The sequence below is a fragment of the Dipodomys merriami genome, unplaced genomic scaffold (genome assembly GCF_024711535.1).
Source record: "Dipodomys merriami isolate MVZ:Mamm:240054 unplaced genomic scaffold, mDipMer1.0.p SCAF_679, whole genome shotgun sequence".
NCBI classification, from domain to species: Eukaryota; Metazoa; Chordata; class Mammalia; order Rodentia; family Heteromyidae; genus Dipodomys; species Dipodomys merriami.
The window spans coordinates 136,176-160,643 of NW_027206267.1; the positions used below are offsets into that span (position 1 = coordinate 136,176).

At 43.4% G+C, this 24,468-nt stretch overlaps 1 protein-coding gene across 4 annotated transcripts in view; it reads left to right on the top strand.

Annotated features, from left to right (window-relative positions):
- LOC138815881 (N-acetylgalactosamine kinase) overlaps positions 1-24,468 on the top strand; it is a 95,196-nt gene that overhangs the window by 4,186 nt on the left and 66,542 nt on the right. For 3 of the 4 annotated variants that reach the window (XM_070005261.1, XM_070005262.1, XM_070005264.1), the window contains exons 1-4: positions 4,304-4,481; positions 12,261-12,349; positions 18,375-18,498; positions 23,090-23,180. In XM_070005261.1, coding sequence (XP_069861362.1) covers positions 4,429-4,481; positions 12,261-12,349; positions 18,375-18,498; positions 23,090-23,180 — 357 coding nt within the window. In that variant the 5' untranslated portion in view covers positions 4,304-4,428. Of the gene's footprint in view, positions 1-4,303; positions 4,482-12,260; positions 12,350-18,374; positions 18,499-23,089; positions 23,181-24,468 lie in introns of those variants that run through there. The other variant, XM_070005263.1, reaches the window with a different exon arrangement.

Sequence of the window (24,468 nt, forward strand, 5' to 3'; positions counted from 1 at the left end):
TAGATTCCTTAGCACCACATAAGCAAAAAGAAAAAAGCTGGAAGTGGCGCTGTGGCTCAAGTGGTAGAGTGCTAGCCTTGAACTGAAGAGCTGAGGGACAGTGCCCAGGCCCAGAGTTTAGGCCCCATGACCAGACCCAAACAAACAAACAAACAACTCGGGTCTAGCACCCAGGCCCTGGACTCATACTCCAGGACACACACACACGCACGCACGCACGCACGCACGCACGCGCACACACACACGTTCTGTTTTATCTCCAGGACCAACACACACACACACACACACACACACACACACACACGTTCTGTTTTTAAGAAGTAGTTTTAACAGCAACTTTATTGAGGTATAATTTAGAGCTTTATTGAGGTACATTAAGTTCAATAGACTTAACCAATCTAATTTTGTTATATAAGTACACCTGTGAGACTATCACTATACCAAGATGGTGAAAATATTTGTCATTGCAGAATTTTTTTGTGTTTGTATGGGGGCAGTGCCTGGGGCTTAAACTTGGGGCTTTGCACTTGCTAGTCAGGCCCTCTACTGCTTGAGTCACATCCCCAGCTCTAGAAGTTTCTTCATAAAATACTTGCAGAGAGTCTTTGGTCATTTATGTCCTTTCCCTTCATTTCCCCCAGGAAGCTACTAATCTACTTTTTGTTCCTATAACTTTGTTTCTAGTTTCTTTCTTTGTTGTTGTTGTTGTTTTTCTGGTACTGGAGCTTGAACTCAGGGCCTGGGTGTTGTCCCTGAGTCATTTTGCTCAAGGCTAGCACTCTACCACTTGAGACACAGCTCCATTTCTGGCTTAAAAAAAATTGTGGTTAGAGGTAAGATGGACTTTTGGCCGACTTTGACTTGTAATCCTTAGATCTCAGCCTTCTAAGTAGCTAGGATGACATGCATGAGTCACCAGTGCCCTCCGCACTTTTGAATTATTGGAATCAAACATGTACACTCTCATTTGTCTGGCTTCTCTTAGTATAATTGGTGATTTATGAGGTTGTTGCATGTAGCGATTGGTTCTTTTATGGCTTGAGTATTCTATTCTATGCCTTAATTTAACTGCTTGCTGATGAGTATTTGTTTCCTTTTCCTTCAGTTTGTGTCCCAGAATATTTGTGTACAAGTAACGTGATGGATAAACGTTGGGGTCCATGCTGTTATCAATGCTGTTGCATAATTCTTTGCCCTTTGAGTGGTAGTGGGAGGTCTGTCTTGCTTTTAACTAATGGGACATGAAAAAGCTGCTGTCTTTGATAAGATGTATACATGATTGCATTATATAGCACTATGAAGCCCCTCTAGCTAAGACAGATTTCTCCTTTTCTGGCCTTGAGAAAAGCAAGTACCTAGGTTTCAAAAGACCATGTGGCAGGAAGCTGAGGGTGGTGTCTGGCCAAAAGCCAACAATTAATTGTGATGTCTGACAGCTCACAGGAACTGACTTCTAAAAGCTGCCATTGGATTATGAATCCTTCCCCATTTGAGTCTCAGATAAGACTGTGTTTCTCTAGAGGACCCATTTCAGCTGAATCCCAAAGCCAAAGAAATTGTAGTATAGGGGCTGGGAAGGTGGCTCAGTGGTAGAGCACTTGCCTTGCATGCATGAGGCCCTGGGTTCGATTCCTCAGCACCACATAAGCAAGATGAAAAAAGCCGGAAGTGGCACTTTGGCTCAAGTGGTAGAGCGCTAGCCTTGAGCTGAAGATCTGAGGGACAGCACCCAGACCCAGAGTTCAGGCCCCACGACTGGACCAAAAAAAAGAAATTGTAGTATAATAACTGTGTGTTTATGGGCTGGGATGTAGCTCAATTTGAAAGTCTGTGTCTAGCAAGTGCATCCTCCTGGGTTTGATCCCCAGTACCAAAAAAAGACAAGACAAAAAAATGCAGTTAAAAAACAAACAAACAAGTACTATGTATTTGCTTTATACCATTAAGTTTGATAATATTGTTGGGCAGTAATGGATACAAACATAGATAAATGCTTAGTATTGGTGGTTGGATCATATGCAGTTATATATTTAAAGTTTTAAGAAATGCAAATTGTTTTCCTGAGTGGCTTTATCCTTTTTTTTTACACCTGTCATATGTGTATAGAGTACTAGTTTCCCCATATTCTCACCAACACTTAGTGTACTGTCTTTTCCAGCCACTCTAGCAGGTGTGTTGGTAGAATTCAGGGAAACAAAGAAGGTAAAACACATAGAGACTACCAACTGGCCGGAAGTCATACTATTGTAATGCCCACGTAGCTTGAAGTGAATAGGGAAGAAATGAGTTGCCAGAGCAAATTGCACAGCAGGAATGGGAACCATGGAAGTTAGTAGTCAGTCAGTGTGTGTGTGTCTGTGTGTAGGGTACTTTAACCTCTCAGTTCTCTTACTCTCCTATCTTGCCAGTTCTTTTATTGACCAAATCCATGCAGAAGCTGTAGGATAAAGCCACCCAGTGCAGTCCATAAAGGTCAGCCAGCAAAAGCTCAGTGAAGGGTGGAGAATGAGGCCACAAATCAAATGGGCATCTAGTAGTCAAATATTGCTGCCTTCAGTTCAGCTCTAGCATATCTTACGCACTTTATTCAGGAAAGGAATTTTCTTTCCTTAAAAGCACATTTGTGATGGTTGTGTAATCAGAGTTTTAGAGGCTTCACTCTAGGGGTTCCACATTTCAGGTCCAGCCATTCACCCCAACATGCCAGTAAAAAAGGAAATGGAGGAATCATGATGAAGGACAAATGAAGATTTTTAATGTGTGGCTCTTCCAAGGAGGGGCAGAGTAAGCATTTCAGCTCAGCTTTCAGTGATGAAAGTAAAGAGTGGAAGGATTTGGGTTTAAATAAGGGGTAAGAAGTATGCATAATGATTAAACAGTCACAAATGTGTCCCAATTCATCTCAGGATTGCCTCATATAAGCTAGACATTGCTGTAAACCAGGTTCTGTGGCTCATCCCTATAACCCCAGCTATGTAGGAGTGCTCTACTACTTCATCCCTGTCCCCAGTCTTAGTAATGTCTTTTTGAAAGGGACAATGTTTGTTCAACCCCATGAGGACTGTTGGGGATTTAAAAGAGATAGTAATGTACTATAGAAAGTGCTTTCTTAGTAAGACTCTTGGCACAAGGAAGGTAGGATACATACTGGTATATTTGGGGAGGTGTCTTATTTAGGGATGCTCTGATTCTCATGTGTTTTATTATAGCAATGGAGTAATGAAAGTGTGTTTACCCAAAACTTCCTTAATTGGAAAACCCTAGGATTTTTCTGCTGCTCTCTGCTTCACTTGCATTTAATCTTAATATTTTGAGCTACAAAGTGCAGAGTCAAAAATTTTAGTTTGACGGGCTGGGAAGGTGGCTCAGTGGTAGAACGCTTGCCTTGCATGCATGAGGCCCTGCGTGCGATTCCTCAGCACCACATAAGCAAAAAAAGAAAAGGAAAAAGAAAAAAGCCGAAGTGGCGCTGTGGCTCAAGTGGTAAAGTGCTAGCCTTGAGCTGAAGAGCTGAGGAACAGCGCCCAGGCCCAGAGTTCAGGCACCACGACCAGACCCAAAAATAAATAAAACAAACAAAAATTTTAGTTTGAGTTTTGCTATGAATGACCAATGTGACCTTGGACACACAGTGACCTTTCAGTCCTTGCTTCTGAATGGCGCCCTGGAGGTCCCCTGCTCTTGGGAGGTGGCGCTGGTGGTGGGACCTACGATGCCTAAGCAGGTAAACTTGTTTGAAAGTAGCAAAGTAGCGAGATGTGGACCTGATGAAGTTCTCGAGTTGGGGTGTCCTGATTTCCCGAGGTAACTCGAAATGGAGGGGTTGGCAACCCCACATTGCCTCCTTTTCACGGTTGATTGTGTTCTGGATGAGCGCCACTCCTGTGTCAGGTGCGGCTCGATTTGGAGATGCCTATTCCCCTAAGAGGCCACAGCGAAACATGTTAGTTTTTGACCGCAGCCTGGTCCTTGAGGAACGCTAACTTTGAAGAAAGAAAAACAGATGGAGCCGCCAGCCAGGTGGGGCGGGTCTCCAGGCGCCAGAGGGAGAGCTCGCCAGCCTGCCGGCCCCGGCCAGGGTGTCGGGGGTGTCGGGGTCGGTGGGAGGCTGCGCTGCCCGGGGCGGGGCCGGCTCGGGGGCGGAGCCCGCGGAGGGGCGGGGCCGGAGGGGCCGACTCGGGGGCGGGGCCCGGGCCGGGGGGCGGGGCCCGGGCCGGGGGGGGGCGGGGTCGGCTTGGGGGCGGGGTCCGTGGAGGGGCGGGGCCTGGGGGCTGGCTCGGGGGCGGGGTCGGGGGCCGAGGGGCCGGGGGTACCTCCACCGCGGCAGTTCCGCAGCGCCACGCTCGGGGTCCTCCGGAAGAAAGCTCCGGCGCCCGTCCGTCTCGTGACTGCCGCCCGAAACTGCAGGAAAACAAGAACTAGCCAACGATGGCCTCGGAAGCCCCGGGGACGCGCGGCGCCCGGGCGGCGGCGCAGCCCAGGTGGGGGAGACCGTGCCACGTCGTGGCCTCCCGGGTTGGCCCGGCGAGGGAAGGGCGGCCTGGGGCCCTGCTGGGGCTGCTTGGTCCTGGGGAGCATGGGGGGGGGCAGACAGGACCCTCGGATGCCTCCGGGACGGGTCTTGCTGGAAAGGCGCCCCGAACCCTCCCGCCGCGCCCGTCCGGCCCGGCTCACCTGCAAGCGACCGCACGTGCGCGCCGCGTCCCCGAGGCCGGCCGCCTCCTTGGCACCGCGCGGCATCGCACCGCACCGCGAGCGCCCGAGGCCGCCCGCGCTCGGGCTGCCTCCCCCCCCCCACCTCCGCCCGCCCGCCCGCCGCTCGGTCAATCAACCAACCCATCAGTCAGAATCCCGGAGTCTCGGACTGTCATGGAAGGGGCGCGCGCGCTGCCAGGCCCGGCTGCAGAGCAGCTCCCGGCTCAGTGGGTCTGGCGGAGAATCTTTTCAATGACAGGTTCTTCCTAGAAATACTTGTTTCCGCTTTCTAGGGCTGAGGTCTTAGTGAGGTCTTCCCCTGGCCGCGTTAGCCAAGGGCTCTTCTGACGTTGGGTCCTCTTCCGCTTGGCTGTCAGCTTTATCCTAGTCTTCCTGCTTCCTTGTAGTGTTGTGTCAGCTGACAATATTATACACTTCAGCATAATTCGAAAAGGGAGCCCAAACCAGCAAAAAGGGTGCATTAGTTTCCAGAAATAAGTGTTTTGTTCTCCATAGAGGCCCGGATAGCATTGGATTGCTACTTAACGTCTCCAGTGCTGTAACGTTTCCCGGAGGTACTGGCATCGTACTGTGGTCCTGATAGGTTTGAATGAGTTAGGACACAGAAAAAACCTGCTTCAAAAGAGTCGCGAGGAATTTGTCACATGAAAATGCAGTCTGTATTTTGGTATTACATGAAACATGCCCATGTATAAATTAGAAATATGTTTTCATTTTATTTATACATACTGTATACACATATATACATTATAGATTTGCACATACACATATATATATAAATATATATCGATATATAAAGATTGGATTACAGGGGTGTATCACCATGCCTCATTTTATATGATTTTAATATAAAGATTAATTCATACAGTTACTCTGCAGGAGGGATGATGAACAAAAGTACATGCACTAAAAGTGAAGCAATGGTTAGCAAATTTCCTCAGTGTGCTTTGTCTTTCATCATTTTTATAGCATTTAGTCATGCAGCAAATTTTTTTTTGGGGGGGGTCGTGGGGCCTGAACTCTGGGCCTGGGCACTGTCCCTCAGCTCTTCAGCTCAAGGCTAGCACTCTACCACTTGAGCCACAGCGCCACTTCCAGCTTTTTTCTTTTTGCTTATGTGGTGCTGAGGAATCGAACCCAGGGCCTCATGCATGCAAGGCAAGCGCTCTACCACTGAGCCACCTTCCCAGCCTGCCCAGCAAATTCTTAATGTTAGTATTTGTGCTAGCTACAGAAGATTCATAATACGCTCTACTATTTTCTTGTTTATTATATAGGTGTGCACTGCAATTGTTTCCAGCCACGTTTGTTTTCAGGAATCTTTGTGTGAGGGTTGTGTGTGCACCTGCTAGTACTGGTGCTTGAACTTGGCCTAACACTTCTGCTTGGCTTTTTTGCTCAAAGCTAATTTTCTGCCACTTGAGCCACACCTCCACTTAGGGCTTTTTGCTGGTTAATTGAAGAGTCTCTTAGAATTTTCTGCTCTAGCTGTTTTTGAACTGGGATCCTCAGATCTCAGCTTCCTGAGTAGCTAGGGTTATAGGCATGAACCACCTGTGCCTAGCTTGCAGGAATGTTTTGAGTGCACATATTCATTTTAAGAGGGATGATTTTTGGTAAATCTAAACAGAATACTGTAATTCTCTGAGAGTTCCAGCATGAACCTGTCCAGCTTTCTGTTCCAGATGCCTTTTCAACTTCATAGGTAGGTGTGTGTGTGTGTGTGTGTGTGTGTGTGTGTGTGTGTGTGTGTGTGTGTGTGTGTGTGTGTGTGTGTGTGTGTGTGTGTGTGTGTGTGTGTGTGTGTGTGTTTGCTTGCATGGACGCTGGTCCTGTGGATTGAACTAAGGGCCTGGGTGCTATCCTTAAGGATAGCTCTCTACACCTGAGCCCTCTAACACCATAGCTTCATTTTAAGCTTTTTACTGGTTGGAGATGAGTGCTCATGGACTTTTCCTGCCTAGGCTGGCTTTGAACCACAGTTCTCAGATCTCAGCCTTCTGAGCAGCTAGGTTTACAGCTAAGAGCCACCAGTGATTGGTTGTTTTTTGTTTTTCTATGAGAGTCAAATAGAAATAAAAAGCACTGTACTTTGTGCATTCAACACATGTTGCTCACTAGAACCGTTCTGACATGTGCTAGCTTTCCTTGTATCTTTATCAGCACTCTCTTTTCTCTCCTTTTTATGATTAAGTTTTAAATTGTTGGATTCTTACTTGATTTTCACATCCCATATAATTCACACATTTGAGGTTTTCAATTAAATAGTTTTCAGTCTTACAAGAGTTTTGCAACCATCACCGCAATCTAATTTTGATCATTTTCTAACCTCAAAAGAGCCTCATCATCACTTAAATTATTACCCTGGGTCATCCCATACTGCACAGCAACCAAGCCTTAAGCAACTACTCATTATTTATGTCTTAATAGATTTGGGGTACTCCAGACATTTCAAACAAATGAAATCATAAAATACAGGTTTTCTTTTTCTTCTTCTTCTTTGTGGTAGTCCTGGGACTTGAACTCGGTTTGGGCACTGTCTCGGAGATCCTTTTGTTCAAGGCTAGTATTCTATCACTTGAGCCACAGCTCCACTTCCAGCTTTGTCTGAGTAGTTCATTGGAAATAAGAGTCTTGCTGGGCTGGCTTCCAACTGTAGTCTACAGATCTCAACCTCCTGAGTAGCTAGGATTACAGGCTTGAGCAACTAGCACCTGGCTATCAGGGTTTTTTTGTTGTTTGTTTGTTTGTTTTGTTTTGGGGGAGGGTATTGTTGAGTGTGACTTTTCACTTAGAACGTCTTCAAGGTTTATCAATATTGTAATATGTATTGGTATGTGATTTTTTTTTTTACAGTCCATATTCTGTTGTAAAATTTTTAAATTTATTTTTTGTTGGTGGCGGGGCTTGAACTCTGGGCCTGGGCGCTGTCCCTCAGCTCTTCAGCTCAACACTAGCGTTCTCCCTCTTGAGCCACAGTGCCACTTCCGGCTTTTTCTGCTTGTGTGGTGCTGAGGAATTAAACCCAGGGCCTCATGCATATAAGGCAAGCGCTCTACCACTGAGCCACCTTCCCAGCCCCTGACATGGTACATTTTGTTTACCCATTCATTTATCAGTTGTCTTTTGGATTGTCTTTAGGATTGGAATATTTAAATGCCTAGTCAATAAAGCTTGAATCCATTTTCTTAACTGTTATCTATGATCCTCTCCTTGGTTGCTTGTTCCTACTTTCCTTCCAGAAGTTTATCCATTTGGTTCATAATCCTGTATCATTTCCTTTTTTTAAAAAAATCGGTTGTGGGGCTTGAACTCTGGGCCTGGGTGCTGTCCCTCAGCTCTTCAGCTCAAGGCAAGTGCTCTACCACTTGAGCCACAGTGCCACTTCTGGCTTTTTTTGTTTATGTGGTGCTGAGGAATCAAACCCAGGGCCTCATGCATGCAAGGCAAGCACTGTAGCAACTGAGCCACCTTCCCAGCTCCCTTAAAAAAAAAAAAAAGACATGCTATGTTTACATGAGGGAAATAATTATATGTCTTATTGTTACTTTTTTCACTTAAAATTTTGGCTTATTCATACAGCTATATTTTGTAGTTTTCTTGTTTCTTTTTCTGCTGGTACTGGGGCTTGAAGTCAGGCCTAATGCTGTCTCTTAGCTCTTTTACTCAAGACTGGCACTCTACCACTTGATCTACACTTCTATTTTTGGCTTTTTTGGTGGTTAATTGGAGATGAGAGTCTCACAGACTTTTCAGACTTTGAATGGTCATCCTCAGATCTCAGCCTTCTGCAGAGATAGGATTAAAGGCATGAGCCACTGGTACCTGACACATTTCACTGTTTTCAAGTGTTTGCTTATAAGATTATTTTATAGCATGAATATTATTAGTGCATTTACATCTCTCATCTTGCACTGTTATAGACAGTGCTTTAATAAACTTAAGTATTTATGTGAATATATTTTTTCTTTTTGTGTACTGGAGATTAAACTCAACACCTCAGGAAAGTTAGGCAAGAGTTCTGCCACTTAAGCCACATGTCTAGGCACTTAGCTAGGTGTTCTACCACTTCAGCCCTGCTGATTCTGTTTTTTCTTCCTGCGTTTCTGTTCTGTTCTGTTCTTTGTGACAGTACTGGGTTTTGAACTAGGGCCTTGTGCACACTCCCAGCTGTTTCGTTCATGGCTAACTTCTACCACTGAGGCATACCTACAGTCCAGCTTCTTTTGCTGGTTAATTGGAGATAGACTGTTTTGGACTTTTCTACCTGGGCTGGTTTTGGCCCCCAATCCTCAGATCTCAGACTCCCAAAAGGCTACAATTATTACAAGTGAGCCTCTGGCACTGGCTTGTTACTTTTTTTTTTTTTAAGGCTATACTTCATTCTCTCTCTTTGCCTTTCTCTGTCTCTGTCTCTGTTTCTGTCTCTTTCTCTGTCTCTGTCTCAGTCTAAGAGTTACTTGAAGAGGCGCTTGGGAAATTTTCAGTTAAAGAGAACCTTTCCATGATTTGTTCTAGTTAATTATTTCAAGTTTGGTTGCATTGGGGTCAGAGTGTTGTTTGAAGTGTTGTTACAGAGTATTGTTTATTTTGTGGGTTTTACTAATGTTTTATTGTGGTTTATTCTGTATGAACAATATTTGTGAATGTCCATGTACTGTTAAACTACTTATTATCAATATATAGTTTGACATTTTTATATATCCATACAACCTACTTCACCCATTTGTGTGTGTGTGTGTGTGTGTGTGTGTGTGTGTGTGTGTGTGTGTGTGTGTATACATGTATATGTATACCAGTACTGGGGCTTGAACTCAGGGCTGGGCATTGTCCCTGAGCTTCTTTTGCTCACGGCTACCTCTCTACCACTTGAGCCACAGTGCTACTTCCAGCTTTTTCTATTTCTGTGGTACTGAGAAATCGAAGATTCCTCATGGATACTAGGGCTTCATGGATGCTAGGCATGCACTCTATCGCTAAGCCACATTCCCAGCCATGTTTGAGTCTTTTGTATTCTATATATTTTTCGCCTGCATGATATATCAAGAGGTGGTAGGTTTTTTTTTTTTATATACTCTTATTAATGTATTTTCTTTTTTTTTTTTTTTTGGTCCAGTTGTGAGGCCTGAACTCTGGGCCTGGGCGCTGTCCCTCAGCTCTTCAGATCAAGGCTAGCGCTCTACCACCTGAGCCACAGCGCCAGCCACTTCCGGCTTTTTTTCTTTTTGCTTATGTGGTGCTGAAGAATCGAACCCAGGGCCTCATGCATGCAAGGCAAGCGCTCTACCACTGAGCCACCTTCCCAGCCCCTTATTAATGTATTTTCATCCATATTTTCTTATATTGCCCATGACTTTCTGCCTTATAAAAGTGATTTGAGCGCTGGGCACTGGGGGATCATGCCTGTAATCCTAGCTACTCAGGAGACTGAGATCTGAGGATCACAGTTCAAAGCCAGCCCAGGCAAGAAAGTCCATGAGACTCTTGTCTCCAATAAACTACTAGAAAACTGGAAGTGGCACTGTGGTTCAAGTGATAGAGTGCTCGCCTTGAGATGAAATGCTCAGGGACAGTGCCCAGGCCCAGAGTTCAAGCCTCAGGACCGACCAAAAAAAAAGTGATTTGTGGCCTGTGGCTCACGGCTATAATCCTAGCTACTAAGGAGGTTAAGGTCTGAGGATTGTGGTTCAAGGCCAGCCTGGGCAGGAAAGTTCATGAGACTTTTATCTCCAACTAACTGCCAAAAAAGCTGGAAGTGAAGCTGTGGCTCAAGTGGTAGAGTGCCAGTCTTGAGCACAAAAGCTCAGGGCCAGCGCTCAGGCCCGAGCTCAAGGTCCATGATTAGCATGCACATGCGTGCGCCGCGTCCCCCCCTCCCCCGCCCCACAGTGATTGGCATTGCTAAGTGGCTGAGACAGGAAGAGCTTGGAATTTAGGCTAATCTGGAAATGCAACTAATAAATCCTTAAGACCAATTAATTATTCAAAATTTGAATATGTTAGGCTTTAACAAATGTGTACTGTACTAGGATTATTACTTAGACACAGCAGAATGAATGTGGAAACTTTTCTTTCTTTTTTTTTTTTTTTTTTTTTGGTCGGTCGTGGGGCTTGAACTCTGGGCCTGGGCGCTGTCCCTCAGCTCTTCAGCTCAAGGCGAGTGCTCTACCACTTGAGCTACAGCGCCACTTCCGGTTTTCTGGTGGTTTATTGGAGATAGGAGTCTCACGGTCTCTCCTGCCCGGGCTGGCTTTGAACCGCGATCCTCAGATCTCAGCCTCCTGAGTAGCTAGGATTACAGGCGTGAGCCACCAGCGCCCGGCTTGAATGTGGAAACTTTTCAATTGACATGACTTAGCAGTATGAGATTGTTAAATCTACTATAAGAATTTTGGATTTGGACAGGACCTGAGAGGAATGTATAGTTCACATTGTTTAGAAAAGAGGCCAAGGGGAATAGTAAACTTTGGTATTGAATTAGAATTATGACTATGGCTCCACTAGAATTGCAGTTGGATTCTTGATGTCCATTCTAGCTTTCAACTGACCCCATCAACTGGGTTTAGTGGTATATCCCTTGAAATTTACGTCCACTTTCATGCTTAGACTATGACTTCATTGGATTGGCTTCTTTGTACCGATAATCAAAGTTAGATGTCATATTTAAGTATTTGGGCCTTAATTCAGTATAATTGGTATCTATCTTGCAAGGAAAAGTCAGCCCAGATGGACACACGCAGGGAGAATGCTAAGTGGCAACAGGGGCAGAGAGTACCAGCAATATGAGGCCAAAGTGTATCAGGACTGAAAACCACCACCAGAAGGTAGGAAGACGCAAGGAGTGTTCACTGTAAGTTGTGGAGGTGCACGGTACTGCTGATTCCGGATTTCAGACAGCTGCCTACAGAACATTTCTGACATTTTGAGATGGGTTATGGTCCTTAGTGAGTATGGAACCTTATGACATAATGACTCCTGACTACTACTTGTAGTGGAAAGAGATTCTTCCTTGAATATCACTGGAAAAACTATGAGCAGTTAGTTTTCTTTTCTTCACAATCAAAAGAAATTGCTTTTGTGGTGGTTGTTGTTGGGTACTTCAACCTTAACTTCTTAATTCTTCAGTGTGCTTAGCTGTATGATTACATAAGCACGTCTACCTTACAGGCTTGCTTTCTGCAATGTTGAGGAATTAACCCAGGCCTTAAGCATGCTGCATATGTACTCTGGTTTGGGACTACGCCCCAGCCCCTCCACTGAGAATCTTTCTGTTTTTTTTTTTTTGATTGTTTGTTTTTGGGGTCCAGTCCTGGGGCCTGAACTCTGGGCCTGGGCGCTGTCCCTCAGCTCTTCAGCTCAAGGCTAGCGCTCTACCACTCGAGCCACAGTGCCACTTCTGGCTTTTTTCTTTTTGCTTATGTGGTGCTGAGGAGTCGAACCCAGGGCCTCATGCATGCAAGACAAGCGCTCCACCACTGAGCTACCTTCCCAGCCCTCCAATGAGAATCTTTCTAATATTTGATATTTTGAAATTCTCTTTACAGATTGCTGAAGCTCAAAGAGATGTTTAAATCTAAGTTTGGTTCCATACCCAAATATTATGTTCGAGCACCTGGAAGAGTCAACATAATAGGTATTTCAAGAGTTTGTTCTCTTAATTTCTTAATTTTGATGGCTTTTTACTATTGTGTTGGAGGAATATTTGGAAGTATTTCTATTCCTTACTTTCAAAAATGGTGGTCTTTGGATTGGAGGTGTGGCTCAAGTGGTAGAGCACCAGCCAGTGAGTAAGAACATCAGATACTGAGTTCAAGTCCAGGTCTCAGACCAAAAAAAAAAATGTGGTCCAGTTTTTTAGGTTTTCTTTTTTGTTTCTTTTGTGAAATACTTTATTTTTTTTTTTTTTTGTCAGTCATGGGGCTTCAACTTTGGGCCTGGGTGCTGTCCCTCAGTTCTTCAGCTCAAGGCACACACACTACCACTTGAGCCACAGCACCACTTCTGGTTTTCTGGTGGTTTATTGAAGATAAGAGTCTCATGGACTTTCCTGCCCAGGCTGGCTTTGAACCGCGATCCTCAGGTCTCAGCCTCCTGAGTAGCTAGGATTATAGGCATGAGCCACCAGCGCCTGGCTCTGAAGTACACACACACACACACACACACACACACACACACACTTCATTGTAAAGATACTGTACAGAGGAGTTACAGTTACATGAGTAAGCGTAATGAGTACATTTCCTATCAAGCATTGTTACCCCTTCCTTCGTTTTTCCCCTACCATCCTTTCCCCCTCACCTCCCCAACTCCTCCTTCCCCCCAGTGAAATACTTTTAAGTTTAATAATAAAAAATCTTTTAAAACAAATTTTTATACAATTTCCTTATCTCTATATTTCATAATAATTGATAATTTTCTGTTCTTTTCTCAGTTATTATAATTTTCTTGGTGAGTGCTGGTGGCTCATGCTTGTAATCCTAGTTACTCAGGAAACTAAGATATGAGGATCCAGATTCAAAGCCAACTGGGATAGAAAATTCTGTGAGACTCTTATCTCTAATTAACCAGCAAAAAGCTGAAAGTACAGGTATATATAGCTCAAGTGGTAAAGCACCAGCCTTGAGCAAAATAGCCAAGTAAAAGCTGCAGCCCTGAGTTTAAGCCCTAGTACCAGTGCAAAAAATAAAAAGAAATACCATCTTTTTCTTTGTTTCTGTAGGGGTCATAATGTTTATTTTAATATCTTCATAATAACCTATGAAATTGATATTCTATTAATATACCTAAGAACATTTCTTTTTTTCTCTTTTCTTTCTTTCTCTTCTCTTCTTTTTTTCTTTTATGGTGCCAGTCCTGGGGCTTGAACTTGGGTCATGGTCACTGTCCCTGAGTGTAGTAGGAAGACCCTTATAAGGCAGGCAAGCCCTGCCTTATAAGTCGTCTGGAGTGACAGCCCACCACAACAAAGTTGTTAACAAAGAAGCAACTTTCTTGAGAAGGTTCCTATTCTGGCCGGCCAGGGCCGCAGCACAGGCTCCGGAGCTGATACTGCGACCCCGAGCGGCCCCCATTCTTTGGTTTTTAAAGGCAAAATCCATGAGGTCGAGCCTGGTCACATGCAGGTGACCAATGGGATCGTAACACACACAAAGGATTGTACAGTCAAACCAGACCCCACACAGGTGGCCAGTAGGCAGAGTTTACCGTAAGCATGTACAAAAGGCAGGGTTTACTGTAAGCACGAGGTGTTGCCAGCTGGAGCCAGATTACAACCTATCTGTTTTATGGGTTGGTCTTCAACTGAACAATCAAGGTGGGTTAGGTTGTTAAGGGGAGGGGGACCAGATGCATTTTTTTCATTCTGGGAACCAGGCCCATCAAGTCTAAAATCTCTAAAAAAAAAAAAAAGGCATAGCTCAAAATGGAATCATACTAGTGTGGGCCCATCTCAGGATCCACTTCACTGAGCATTTTTGCTCAAGGCTAGTGCTCTGCCACTTGACCCACAGCTCCACTTTCAGTTTTTTGGCAGTGCGGTAAAGAGACCACTTTTCTGCCCAGGCTGGCTTCGAACCATGATCCTCAGAAATCAGCCTCCTTAGTAGCTAGCATTACAGGTGTGAGCCATTTGTCATTGTATATAAACTTACTTCTGGGGCTGGGAAGGTGGCTCAGTGATAGAATGCTTGCCTTGCATGCATGAGGCCCTGGGTTCAATTCCTCAGCACCACATAAGCAGAAAAAGCAGGAAGTGGCGCTGTGGCTCAAGTGGTAGAGTGCTAGCCTTGAGCTGAAGAACTAAGGGACAGCGCCCAGGCCCAGAGCTCAGGCCCCATGACCGGAAAAAAAAAAAAAAAAAAAAATTACTTGCAACTTTCAGTGTTCCTTTTGGGATGCACACTGAGAATTCAGCTCTGATAATGCCCTTCAATACCCCGTCCCCCTATTCCTTGTCCACTGCACATAGCAGCACTCCCTGGAAGCTCGGGATTGCCAAGCACAAGTCCCAGTACCTCACCACAGTAGAGGAAGGAGAGGCCAGTGCCATGACCCTGTCATCAGCCATCGACCTGCAGACAAGGTCCTGGTGCTACTCCTATCAGGAGTTTTCTGATCCCCAATGGCTTCACACCCCACAAGGCCCCAAGTACCTCCCAGTGCCAGAAACATCCACATATGAAAACGAACAGGAGCAGCCTGTCCACTCCAAGCAACTCCCTCATTCTTCCCTACTTAGGTTGGTTACTTCGGTACTTCCACAGCCCAACTGGCTGGCATTCTAGCACCATGGATTCTGGATTCCAGGGTAAAGGATGGAACACATCACAATTGTTCATTCTCAGCAGGCTGCCTCCCGGGTTGTAATCTTCCCCCACAGCACAGCTATGCTTCTCCTTTTTTTTGGGAGGGGAGGGGTGGTATACTAGGGGTACCACTTGAGCCATGCCCCTGCCCTTTAGATTTTAATTTCTTTTCAAACAGGATCTCATACTTTTTGCCTGGTCTTGTCTGTGGCAGCAATTTGCCCTACTTACATAACTTCCCTCATACCTGGAATTATAGGAGCCCATCACTATGCATGGACTGTTTGTTCAGATGAGGGTCTTTCGAATATTTCACCCTGCTTCTTTTAACTGTACTCCTCTTGATCTTTGTCCCCTGAATGGTTGGAATTCCTGGCATATATCATCAGGCCAGGCAGGATATTTGAATATCTGTCTGTGTTTGTTTCATGTTATTGTCTTGAAAGTAAGAAGGAAGAAAGATAACTCTGAAAACCAGTTCTCCATCCTTGCTAATCCATTAAAAAGCCCTTTATCAATCCATTTTAAAGAATAAAAAACATGCTTGAGCTGGGAAGGTGGCTCAGTGGTAGAGCGCTTGCTTTGCATGCCTGAGGCCCTGGGTTCGATTCCTCAGCACCACATAAGAAAAAAGAAAAAAGCTGGAAGTGGCACTGTGGCTCAAGTGGTAGAGCACTAGGCTTGAGCTGAAGAGCTGAGGGACAGCGCCCAGGCCCAGAGTTCAGGCCCCATGACTGGACCCCCCCCAAAAAAACAAAACCAAAAATAAGGAATAAAAAACATGCTTGTAGGGCTGGGAAGGTGGCTCAGTGGTAGAGCGCTTGCCTTGCATGCATGAGGCCCTGGGTTCAATTCCTCAGCACCACATAAGCAAAAAGCTGGAAGTGGCGCTGTGGCTCAAGTGGTAGAGCGCTAGCCTTGAGCTGAAGAGCTGAGGGACAGCGCCCAGACCCAGAGTTCAGGCCCCACGACTGGACCCCCCCCCAAAAAAAAGAACATGCTTGTATATGAATTGTCTTCTATTAACATTGTTTCTCAGTTGATCAGTACCTGCCAAGGAGCAGTCAGAGAGAAAAATAGGAAATCAGTGAACTCGCTGAGCCCATCTTTTTTTTTTTTAACTTGTTATGTGAATAATGACCCCAATTTAAATAATAGCTTCTACAAAGCATTATAGTATAACAGGAAAAACTCTGAGTCATAGAAGAAATTAGCATGCAAAAGAGAATAGATGGCTTCCTTTACTTGCTTTATCCATTGCAAATATAGATGAGTTTAGATCTTTTTATGATTTCTTCTCCTATCTTTGCCTGGCACATTACCCATGACTTGACCATTGATGAATTAATTGGAAGACATATTGTTTAGGCTACAAAGGTAGGCAAAGTCTTTCCCTTTAGTAGAGTTTTTTACATAGTAAGGGAGTTAAATTCAAATACCATTAATACAAGGGAAAATATATTTAAAACTTCAGTCTTTCATGTTAAAAATGCTAATACTCAGTGACAACAGAGAAAGAATTTGATCTCATAAACTAGAAAAGAAAAAAATATTGAGGGCTGGGAAGGTGGCTCAGTGGTAGAGTGCTTGCCTTGCATGCATGAGGCCCTGGGTTCGATTCCTCAGCACCACATAAGCAAAAAGAAAAAAAGCCAGAAGTGGCGCTGTGGCTCAAGTGGTGAGCGCTAGCCTTGAGCTGAAGAGCTGAGGGATAGCACCCCAGGCCCAGAGTTCAGGCCCCACAACCGGACCAAAAAAAAAAAGAAAATTACCAATTAGAAACAGCAAATAGCAAAAAAGAGCCTAAGATGAAAAAGAGTTTAACAACACCAATGAGAAAGTATCTGATATACTTATTTTTTTGATCTTTTTTGTATATATTTTTATTGTAAAAATACTGTACAGAGGGGTTACAGTTACATGAGTAAGGTAATGAGTACGTTTCCTATCAAGTGTTGTTACCTCCTCCTTTTGTTTTTCCCCTACCAGTGTGTGTGTGTGTGTGTGTGTGTGTGTGTGTGTGTGTGTGTGTGTGTGTGTGTGTGTGTGTGTGTGTGTGTGTGTATGTGTATGTGTATGTGTGTATGTGTATGTATGCACATATTAGAGTTTTATTTATTTATTTATTTGATTATTTACTTATTTATTTATTTTTTTGACTGTGGGGCTTGAACTCAGGGCCAGGGCACTGTCCCTGAGCTCTTTTTGCTCAAGGCTAGCACTCTACCACTTTGAGTCACAGCTCCATTTCTGGCTTTCTGGTGGTTAATTGAAGTGTCTTACAGGCATTCCTATTCAGGCTGGCATTGAACTGTGATCCTCAGCTATCCGCCTCCTGAGTAGCTGGGATTACAGGCCTGAGCTACCAGCACCTAGCTCATGCTAGGGTTTTTTTTTTTGGGGGGTCCGGTCGTTGGCCTGAACTCTGGGCCTGGGCGCTGTCCCTCAGCTCTTCAGCTCAAGGCTAGCACTCTACCACTTGAGCCACAGTGACACCTCAGGCTTTTTTTTTTCTTTTTGCTTATGTGGTGCTGAGGAATGGAACCCAGGCCTCATGCATGCAAGGCAAGCGCTCTACCACTGAGCCATCTTCCCAGCCCATGCTAGGGTTTTTTTTTTTGTTACTGTTTTTTGTTTTTGTTTTTGCTAGACCTGGGGCTTGAACTTAGGACTGGGTCAGTATTGCTAATTTTTTTTTTTCGTTTCTAGTTTATGAGCATCAACCAAATCAAATATTTCCTTTCTCTGTCGTCATTTAGTATTAGCATTTTTAATATGAAAAATTGAAGTTTTAAATATATTTTCCCTTATATTAATGGTATTTGAATTCAACTCTCTTCCTTACTAGATAATAAACTCTACTAAAGAGAAAGACTTTCACTACCTTTGTGGCCTAAACAAATGTCTTGCAATTAAATCATCAATGGTCAAGTCATGGGTAATATGCCAGACAAAGATAGGAAAAAGAACCATAAAGAGATCTAATCTCATCTAGACTTGAAGTGTATAAGCAAATAAAGGAAATCACATATTTCCTTTCATTCAAGGCTAGCACTCTACCACGTGAGCCACAGCACTACTTCTGACTTTTTCCTGTTTATGTGGTACTGAGGAATCGAGGGCCTCATGCATGCTAGGCAAGCACTCTACCACTGAGCTCCATTCCCAGCCCTCATGCTAGGGTTTTAAACGCAAGGTGTTGAGCTTGCTGTGCAAGCACTCTACCACTTGAATCACACCCACCCATACCCTTAGTGGTTTTATTTTCTGTCTTGTTTTTCCTTGTTGTCAGCTTACTTGAGGTTCTTCTGTCTCACCAGCAATGAAAAAAAAGTGCCATGTCTTTTTTTCTAGGAGAGCATATAGACTACTGTGGATATTCTGTTCTTCCTATGGCTGTAGAACAAGATATGTTAATAGCCGTGGAACCTGTGAAGACACACACGCTCCAGCTGGCCAATACAAATCCCTTGTACCCGTGAGTATTCAGGTTTGCCAGTGCATGTGCAGTGTGTGCTTGTGTGTGTAGGTATGTAGTGTTTACATGCAGAACAAACTCTTTAGACGATATGATCTGCAGAGAAGTCACATAATTTATTTAATTTATAGTCACTCTTTGACTTTTTTTTTTTTTTTTTTTTTTTTTTGGTTCTGGAGCTTGACCTCATGGCCTGGGCACTGTCCTTGAGCTTAGTGCTCTACCACTTTGAGCTACAGTGCCATGTCTGGTTTTTGAGTAGTTAATTGGAGATAAGAGTCTTGTGGACATTTCCTTCCTAGACTGGCTTTGAACTGTGATCCTGAGATCTCAGCCTCCTGAGTAGCTAGGATTACAGGCATGAGCCAGTGCCTGACTAGTTTGTACTTTTTTTTTTTGTTGGTCCTGGGGCTTGAACTCTGGGCCTGGGTGCTTTCCCTGTGCTCTTCAGCTCAAGGCAAGCGCTGAGCCACAGCACCACTTCCGGGTGTCTAGTGGTTTATTGGAAATAAGAGTCTCACAGTTTCCTGCCCGAGCTGGCTTTGAACCCTGATCCTCAGATCTCAGCCTCCTGAGTAGCTAGGATTACAGGCTTGAGCTACCGGTATTCGGCTAGTTTGTACTTTTTGACTATTAAAGTAGTCTTTGGCAAACTTAAGATCATTTAATTTTCCCCCATGTTTTTCTCTAGAAGTTTAATAATTTAATAAAGTTTAATAATTTTAGCTCTTCTGTTTGGTCTGTGATGCTTTTTGAATGTTTTTTTTGTATGTAGCATGTGATAAGGATTGAGGTTTTTCTTTTCTTTTTTTTCATATTGCTATCCTTTTACTTTCCACCATTTTTACCATAAACAGAGAAATAAGTCAATGTGAGAGTATAGTAATGGACTTTATTCTACTGATCTCTTTGTCTTTATGTCTGATAACTGAAACTTTATAAGTCCTGAAATCAGGTACTATGAGTCCCTTGATGTTGTCTTTTTCAAAAGTAATTTTGATTAATGTGTGCATATATGAATATATATACATATATGTATCCATATGTACACACATGTTCGCATGTACATATATGTCGATACATGTATATCCATTTGTCTTAGATCTTAGTTTATCTCAGAAGTGCTTGTTATTTCAGGGTTTGTGTCTTGTACATCTTTCTAAGTTACTTCTTTTTTATGGTATTGTCATTATACGTGGTCTAGCACAGCATTTGACACAAACAGCATAGATACTTGGAAAATGTTTGTTGGGAGAACAAGTGAAGAAATGAATGAAATTAAGTGGGAATTAGGCATAAAGGCGCATACCTCATGAGTCATACCTTACTACATTTTCAGGAATTGTATTCACAGAATTCTGCAATGTGAGAGTAAGAATGGAGAAAGCAGGTTGATGATGATGTAGGAATGGGGTAGGTGTGAAAAGAAGGGCCCATTTTTGAGCCACAGGAAAATACTGAGCAGAAAGGCAAGACCCGGTTGCTGGAAACAGCAAAGATAGACAATTTTGTTTTCTACAAGAGACTTAAGCTACACTTCTCTGTAGGTTGGCACTTTACAGGGTTTTCTTCAGTGTTACGCATCTAGCTTTCTACTTCTATACAACTCTCCTCTTTTTTCCCCATTTTTTTTTCTGGTTTTTGTGACTTTCAAAACTCATCAGATTTGCTAGATAGCTTTATGTGCTTCTAAATTCTGTGACCCTTGCTGACTGAAGGAGACATTCTAAGTTTTATGAATAACAATATAATAAAGTGCTCATAAGCTGGAATCAGACCAGGTATCCTTGGAAAGTCATTAAATATTTCTGAGCCACCTGTAAGACTTTCCTTTTCTACTAAATGCTGACCCTCTTAGCCTCATGTCCCATGTAGAATTGCACACTGTCGTACAGAATTATTGCCTGGTAGTGATTGCTAGTCTTGACTAAATTTCATTCTTTTTTTTTCTTGGCAGTCGTGGGGCTTGAACTCTCAGCCTGGGTGCTGTCCCTCAGCTCTTCAGCCCAAGGCGAGGGCTCTACAGCTTGAGCCACAGCGCCACTTCCAGTTTTCTGGTGGTTTATTGGAGATTAGAGTCTCACGGACTTTCCTGCCCTTTCGTATCTGAGCTGGCTTTGAATTGTGATCCTCAGAGCTCAGCCTCCTGAGTAGCTAGGATTATAGGCATGAGCCACCGGCGCCCAGCTTAAATTTCATTCTTTTTTTTTTTTTTTGGGGGGGGGTCTGGTCATGGGACCTGAACTCTGGGCCTGGACGCTGTCCCTCAGTTCTTCAGCTCAAGGCTAGCGCTCTACCACTTGAGCCACAGCGCCACTTCTGGCTTTTTTCTTTTTTGCTTATGTGGTGCTGAGGAATCGAACCCAGGGCCTCATGTGTGCAAGGCAAGCGCTCTACCACTGAACCACCTTCCCAGCCCTAAATTTCATTCTTAAAGACAAGTTCTCTGCCTCTCACATTTGTTTTCCTTTGCAAACCCTGCAGATTTAAACAGTCATTACATTTTTTCTTCATAGAGATGATTTACTTTGTTATTAAGCTAGGATAACGCATAGAAGGAACTTATTGCAGTGATTGGCACATAGCCAATATTTATTAAATTATGTGGTCTGGGAAATGCTGCTTCATTCCCTGCCTTTTCTGTTTCATATTTTATCATTTGATTTACCATTCTGTCTACCTGCCTGCCTGCCTGTCTATCCATCCATCCTAACTATCTTTCATTTTGGAGTTTATTCTTCTTACAAATAAGTCACAAAAGTACTGCAGAGAGTTTAAACATATCCATGGATGTTATTCTCAATGCATCACATCAAGGAAGTATACAATGTCTCTTTGTTGACAATATTAATTTTAAAGTTACTGCTGTCTCTTTAGAATTAATAAACAACTGGTGGAAGAAAATACTTAGTCTGTATAAATACCCGTTTCTCTATTTTTAACATCCATTGGTGATCCTTTTCTTTTTGGGGGGTGGGTCTGGTTTTGGGGCCTGAACTCTGGGCCTGGGTGCTGTCCCTCAGCTCTTCAGCTCAAGGCTAGCGCTCTACCACTTGAGCCACAGTGCCACTTCCAGCTTTTTTCTTTTGCTTATGTGGTGCTGAGGAATCGAATCCAGGGCCTCATGCATGCAAGGCAAGCACTCTACCACTGAGCCACCTTCCTAGCCCCTGATCCTTTTCTTTTATCATGGTATTATCTATTATCCAGTGGTGATTTTTAATTTCCATAATTTCTTCAATGTTTGTTAGTTGATTGTGTGTGTATGTGTACACTTGCATGAGTGTGTGTGCACCCATGCTTGTACCAGTCTTGGAGCTTGAACTCAGGGCCTTGGCACTGTCCCTGAGAATTTTTGCTCAAAGCTAGCACTCACCACTTGAGCCACAGCTCTACTTCCAGCTTTTTGGTAATTAATTGGAGATAAGAGTCTATGGACTTTCCTGTCCAGGCTGGCTTTGAACTGTGATACGTGATCCTCAGATATCAGCCTCCTGAATAGCTAAGATTACAGGCATGATTCACCAGCTGTCAGCAGTTGATTTTTTTTTAAATAAATGTTTTGCCTTTTTTTTTTTTTTGGGTCCGGTCTTGGGGTCTGAACTCTCAGTCTGGGCGCTGTCCTTCAACTCTTCAGCTCAAGGCTAGCGCTCTACCACTTAAGCCACAGCACCACTTCCAGCTTTTTTTTTCTTTTTGCTTATGTGGTGCTGAGGAATTGAACCCAGGGCCTCAGGCATGCAAGGCAAGCACTCTACCACTGAGCCACCTTCCCAGCCCATTTTTTGCCTTCTTCATTGAGGTATTTACTCGATTAATTTATTTCAGTACATTAGTATAGGCTCATTTTTTTTCTTTTTCTTTTTTTCTGTCTACCATAGGGCTTGAACTCAGAGCCTTGGTGCTGTCCCTAAGCTCTTTCGCTCAAGGATAGTGCTCTAATGCTTTTAGCCACAGCTCCACTTCTGGTTTTTGAGTGGTTAATTGGAGATAAGAGCCTCACAGGGACTTTTCTGCCTGGACTGACTTTGAACTGTGATCCTTAGGTCTCAACCTTCTGAGTACTGGGATTATAGGCAGGGGTGAGCCACTGGTGCCTGGCTTGGAATCTTATTTTTTTTCAGTGGTTATAATCCATTAGAATAATTGTTTTCTTGTTCCTTTCTTTTCTTAAACTGTGCAGATAGTCAAGTTGGATGGCTGGCACAGAGTAAGAAGGGGGTTTTGAGTACTTTGGGGGTCTGCCAAACAGCAGGCTCAGGATAACTGATTCATGTGGTTGACCCCAGCTTACCAAGGACCAACATGAAAGAGAAAATTGCTGTAGATTATGCTAAAGTGTATTGGTTGCTCTCTGGTTCAGGAAATAAAAGCAGTCACTTAGCGATAGTTTAGTCATTAAGGTCGCTACAAGTTTTAGCAGGTGGAGGTGTTCATTTTTCTGGGCGAACTCAAAGTACATACATTGAAAAGAAAAGGAAAAGGAGAGTTCAGTATCACTGTCTTAGCACAAGATGGCAGCAGTCAGCCACTTATGTTGCAGCTCAGGGCCACCAGACTTAAATTTTAACAATGTGTTTTGGTGTTGCAGGGACTTCAGTACCAGTGTTAATAACATTCAGATCGACAAAACCAAACCTTTGTGGCACAACTATTTCCTGTGTGGATTTAAAGGAATTCAGGTAAACTAAGTTGTAAGACACCCAGTAGAAGTTGAACCTGTGATGTATATTATATAATTATATTACCCCATTATTATGCATATTATATCATTTTTTCCCCCTCCTTTCAATCCTAACTGGTATTTCGTGTTTGCTTTGTTAACTTGCTTCAGGAAGTGAGGTAGCCGTGACTGTTTCTGGGGGAGATCTTCACGGGGTGACACATAGCTGGCTAGTGCTCAAAAATGAGGTTCATCTGACAAACATCTGTCTGATTTTTACATCTTTGTTCATACTTTCTGTTGAGGATTTATTCTAGTAATATTATTTATATTTCATTCTTGGGCCATATGGGAGTATAGTGTAATGGGATTTAGAGTCAGACAGCCCCATGTTTGAGTCTGGGCTCTGTCCAGCTGTGTTCATTTAACTGAAGTCTGAGATTTATCTGTGAAATGACATCACTTCTGTCCTGGTCCTTGCTGGGATGACACAGTGCTTGGCAGCTGCAGGCAGCTAGTAAACAGTAATGTTTCTGCTGGTCCAGGTTGGAGTGGAAAGAAGCAGTAGTGACGTGTCTGAACACCAGGAGTTTCCTAGAAACAATGAATAATTACTATGACAATCTCTTCATGTCACGTCTAGTGCCCCAACAGAAAAAAAAAATGCAATTTTCCTAGTTTCTCTCATAATTAAAGAAATACAAAGCACAGATAAAGAAACCAATATTTGCTGTTTTCAGTGCCACTTTCATGTTTCAATATTTTATTTTAAATGTTCTGACTCTTGTAGCCCTAGGTAAAGGACATTAAGAGATGATTTTGCCTTTGTGAATCAAAAGCAAACAAGCAAACAAGCTGTGTTTCAGAGAGCTTGTGCTTCTACCCACCTGCTGGTCCTCAGTGACACTGCCCGCATAGAAACATACCCGCCTGATTTCTGACATGTAGTGGTGTACTCTTAACCATGGAGGTGTGGTATTAGAGTTACTGCATTTGCTTCTTTCTTTCTTGAATGTGTTATGTTCTTCTTGATCACATGGTAATAACTTCTGCGAAAAGTTATTGACAGGTTTTAAATCTTCAGATTGCCTGGCTAGTGATACACGTTACAGCATTTTGGAAGCATTTGCCTAAAGTTGTATCTGATCTTCTCTTGATAATTTGCCATTTTGTTAGCATATGGGTAAAGTGGCCTAAGTAAGGCATGTTGTTATATATTATTTTTTGAACCTTTTAGGGTTTAAAGATTCTTTCTTTGATTTGACAACTTCTGTGTTAAAAAAGCAAGTTTGTAACAGTGAACTTTT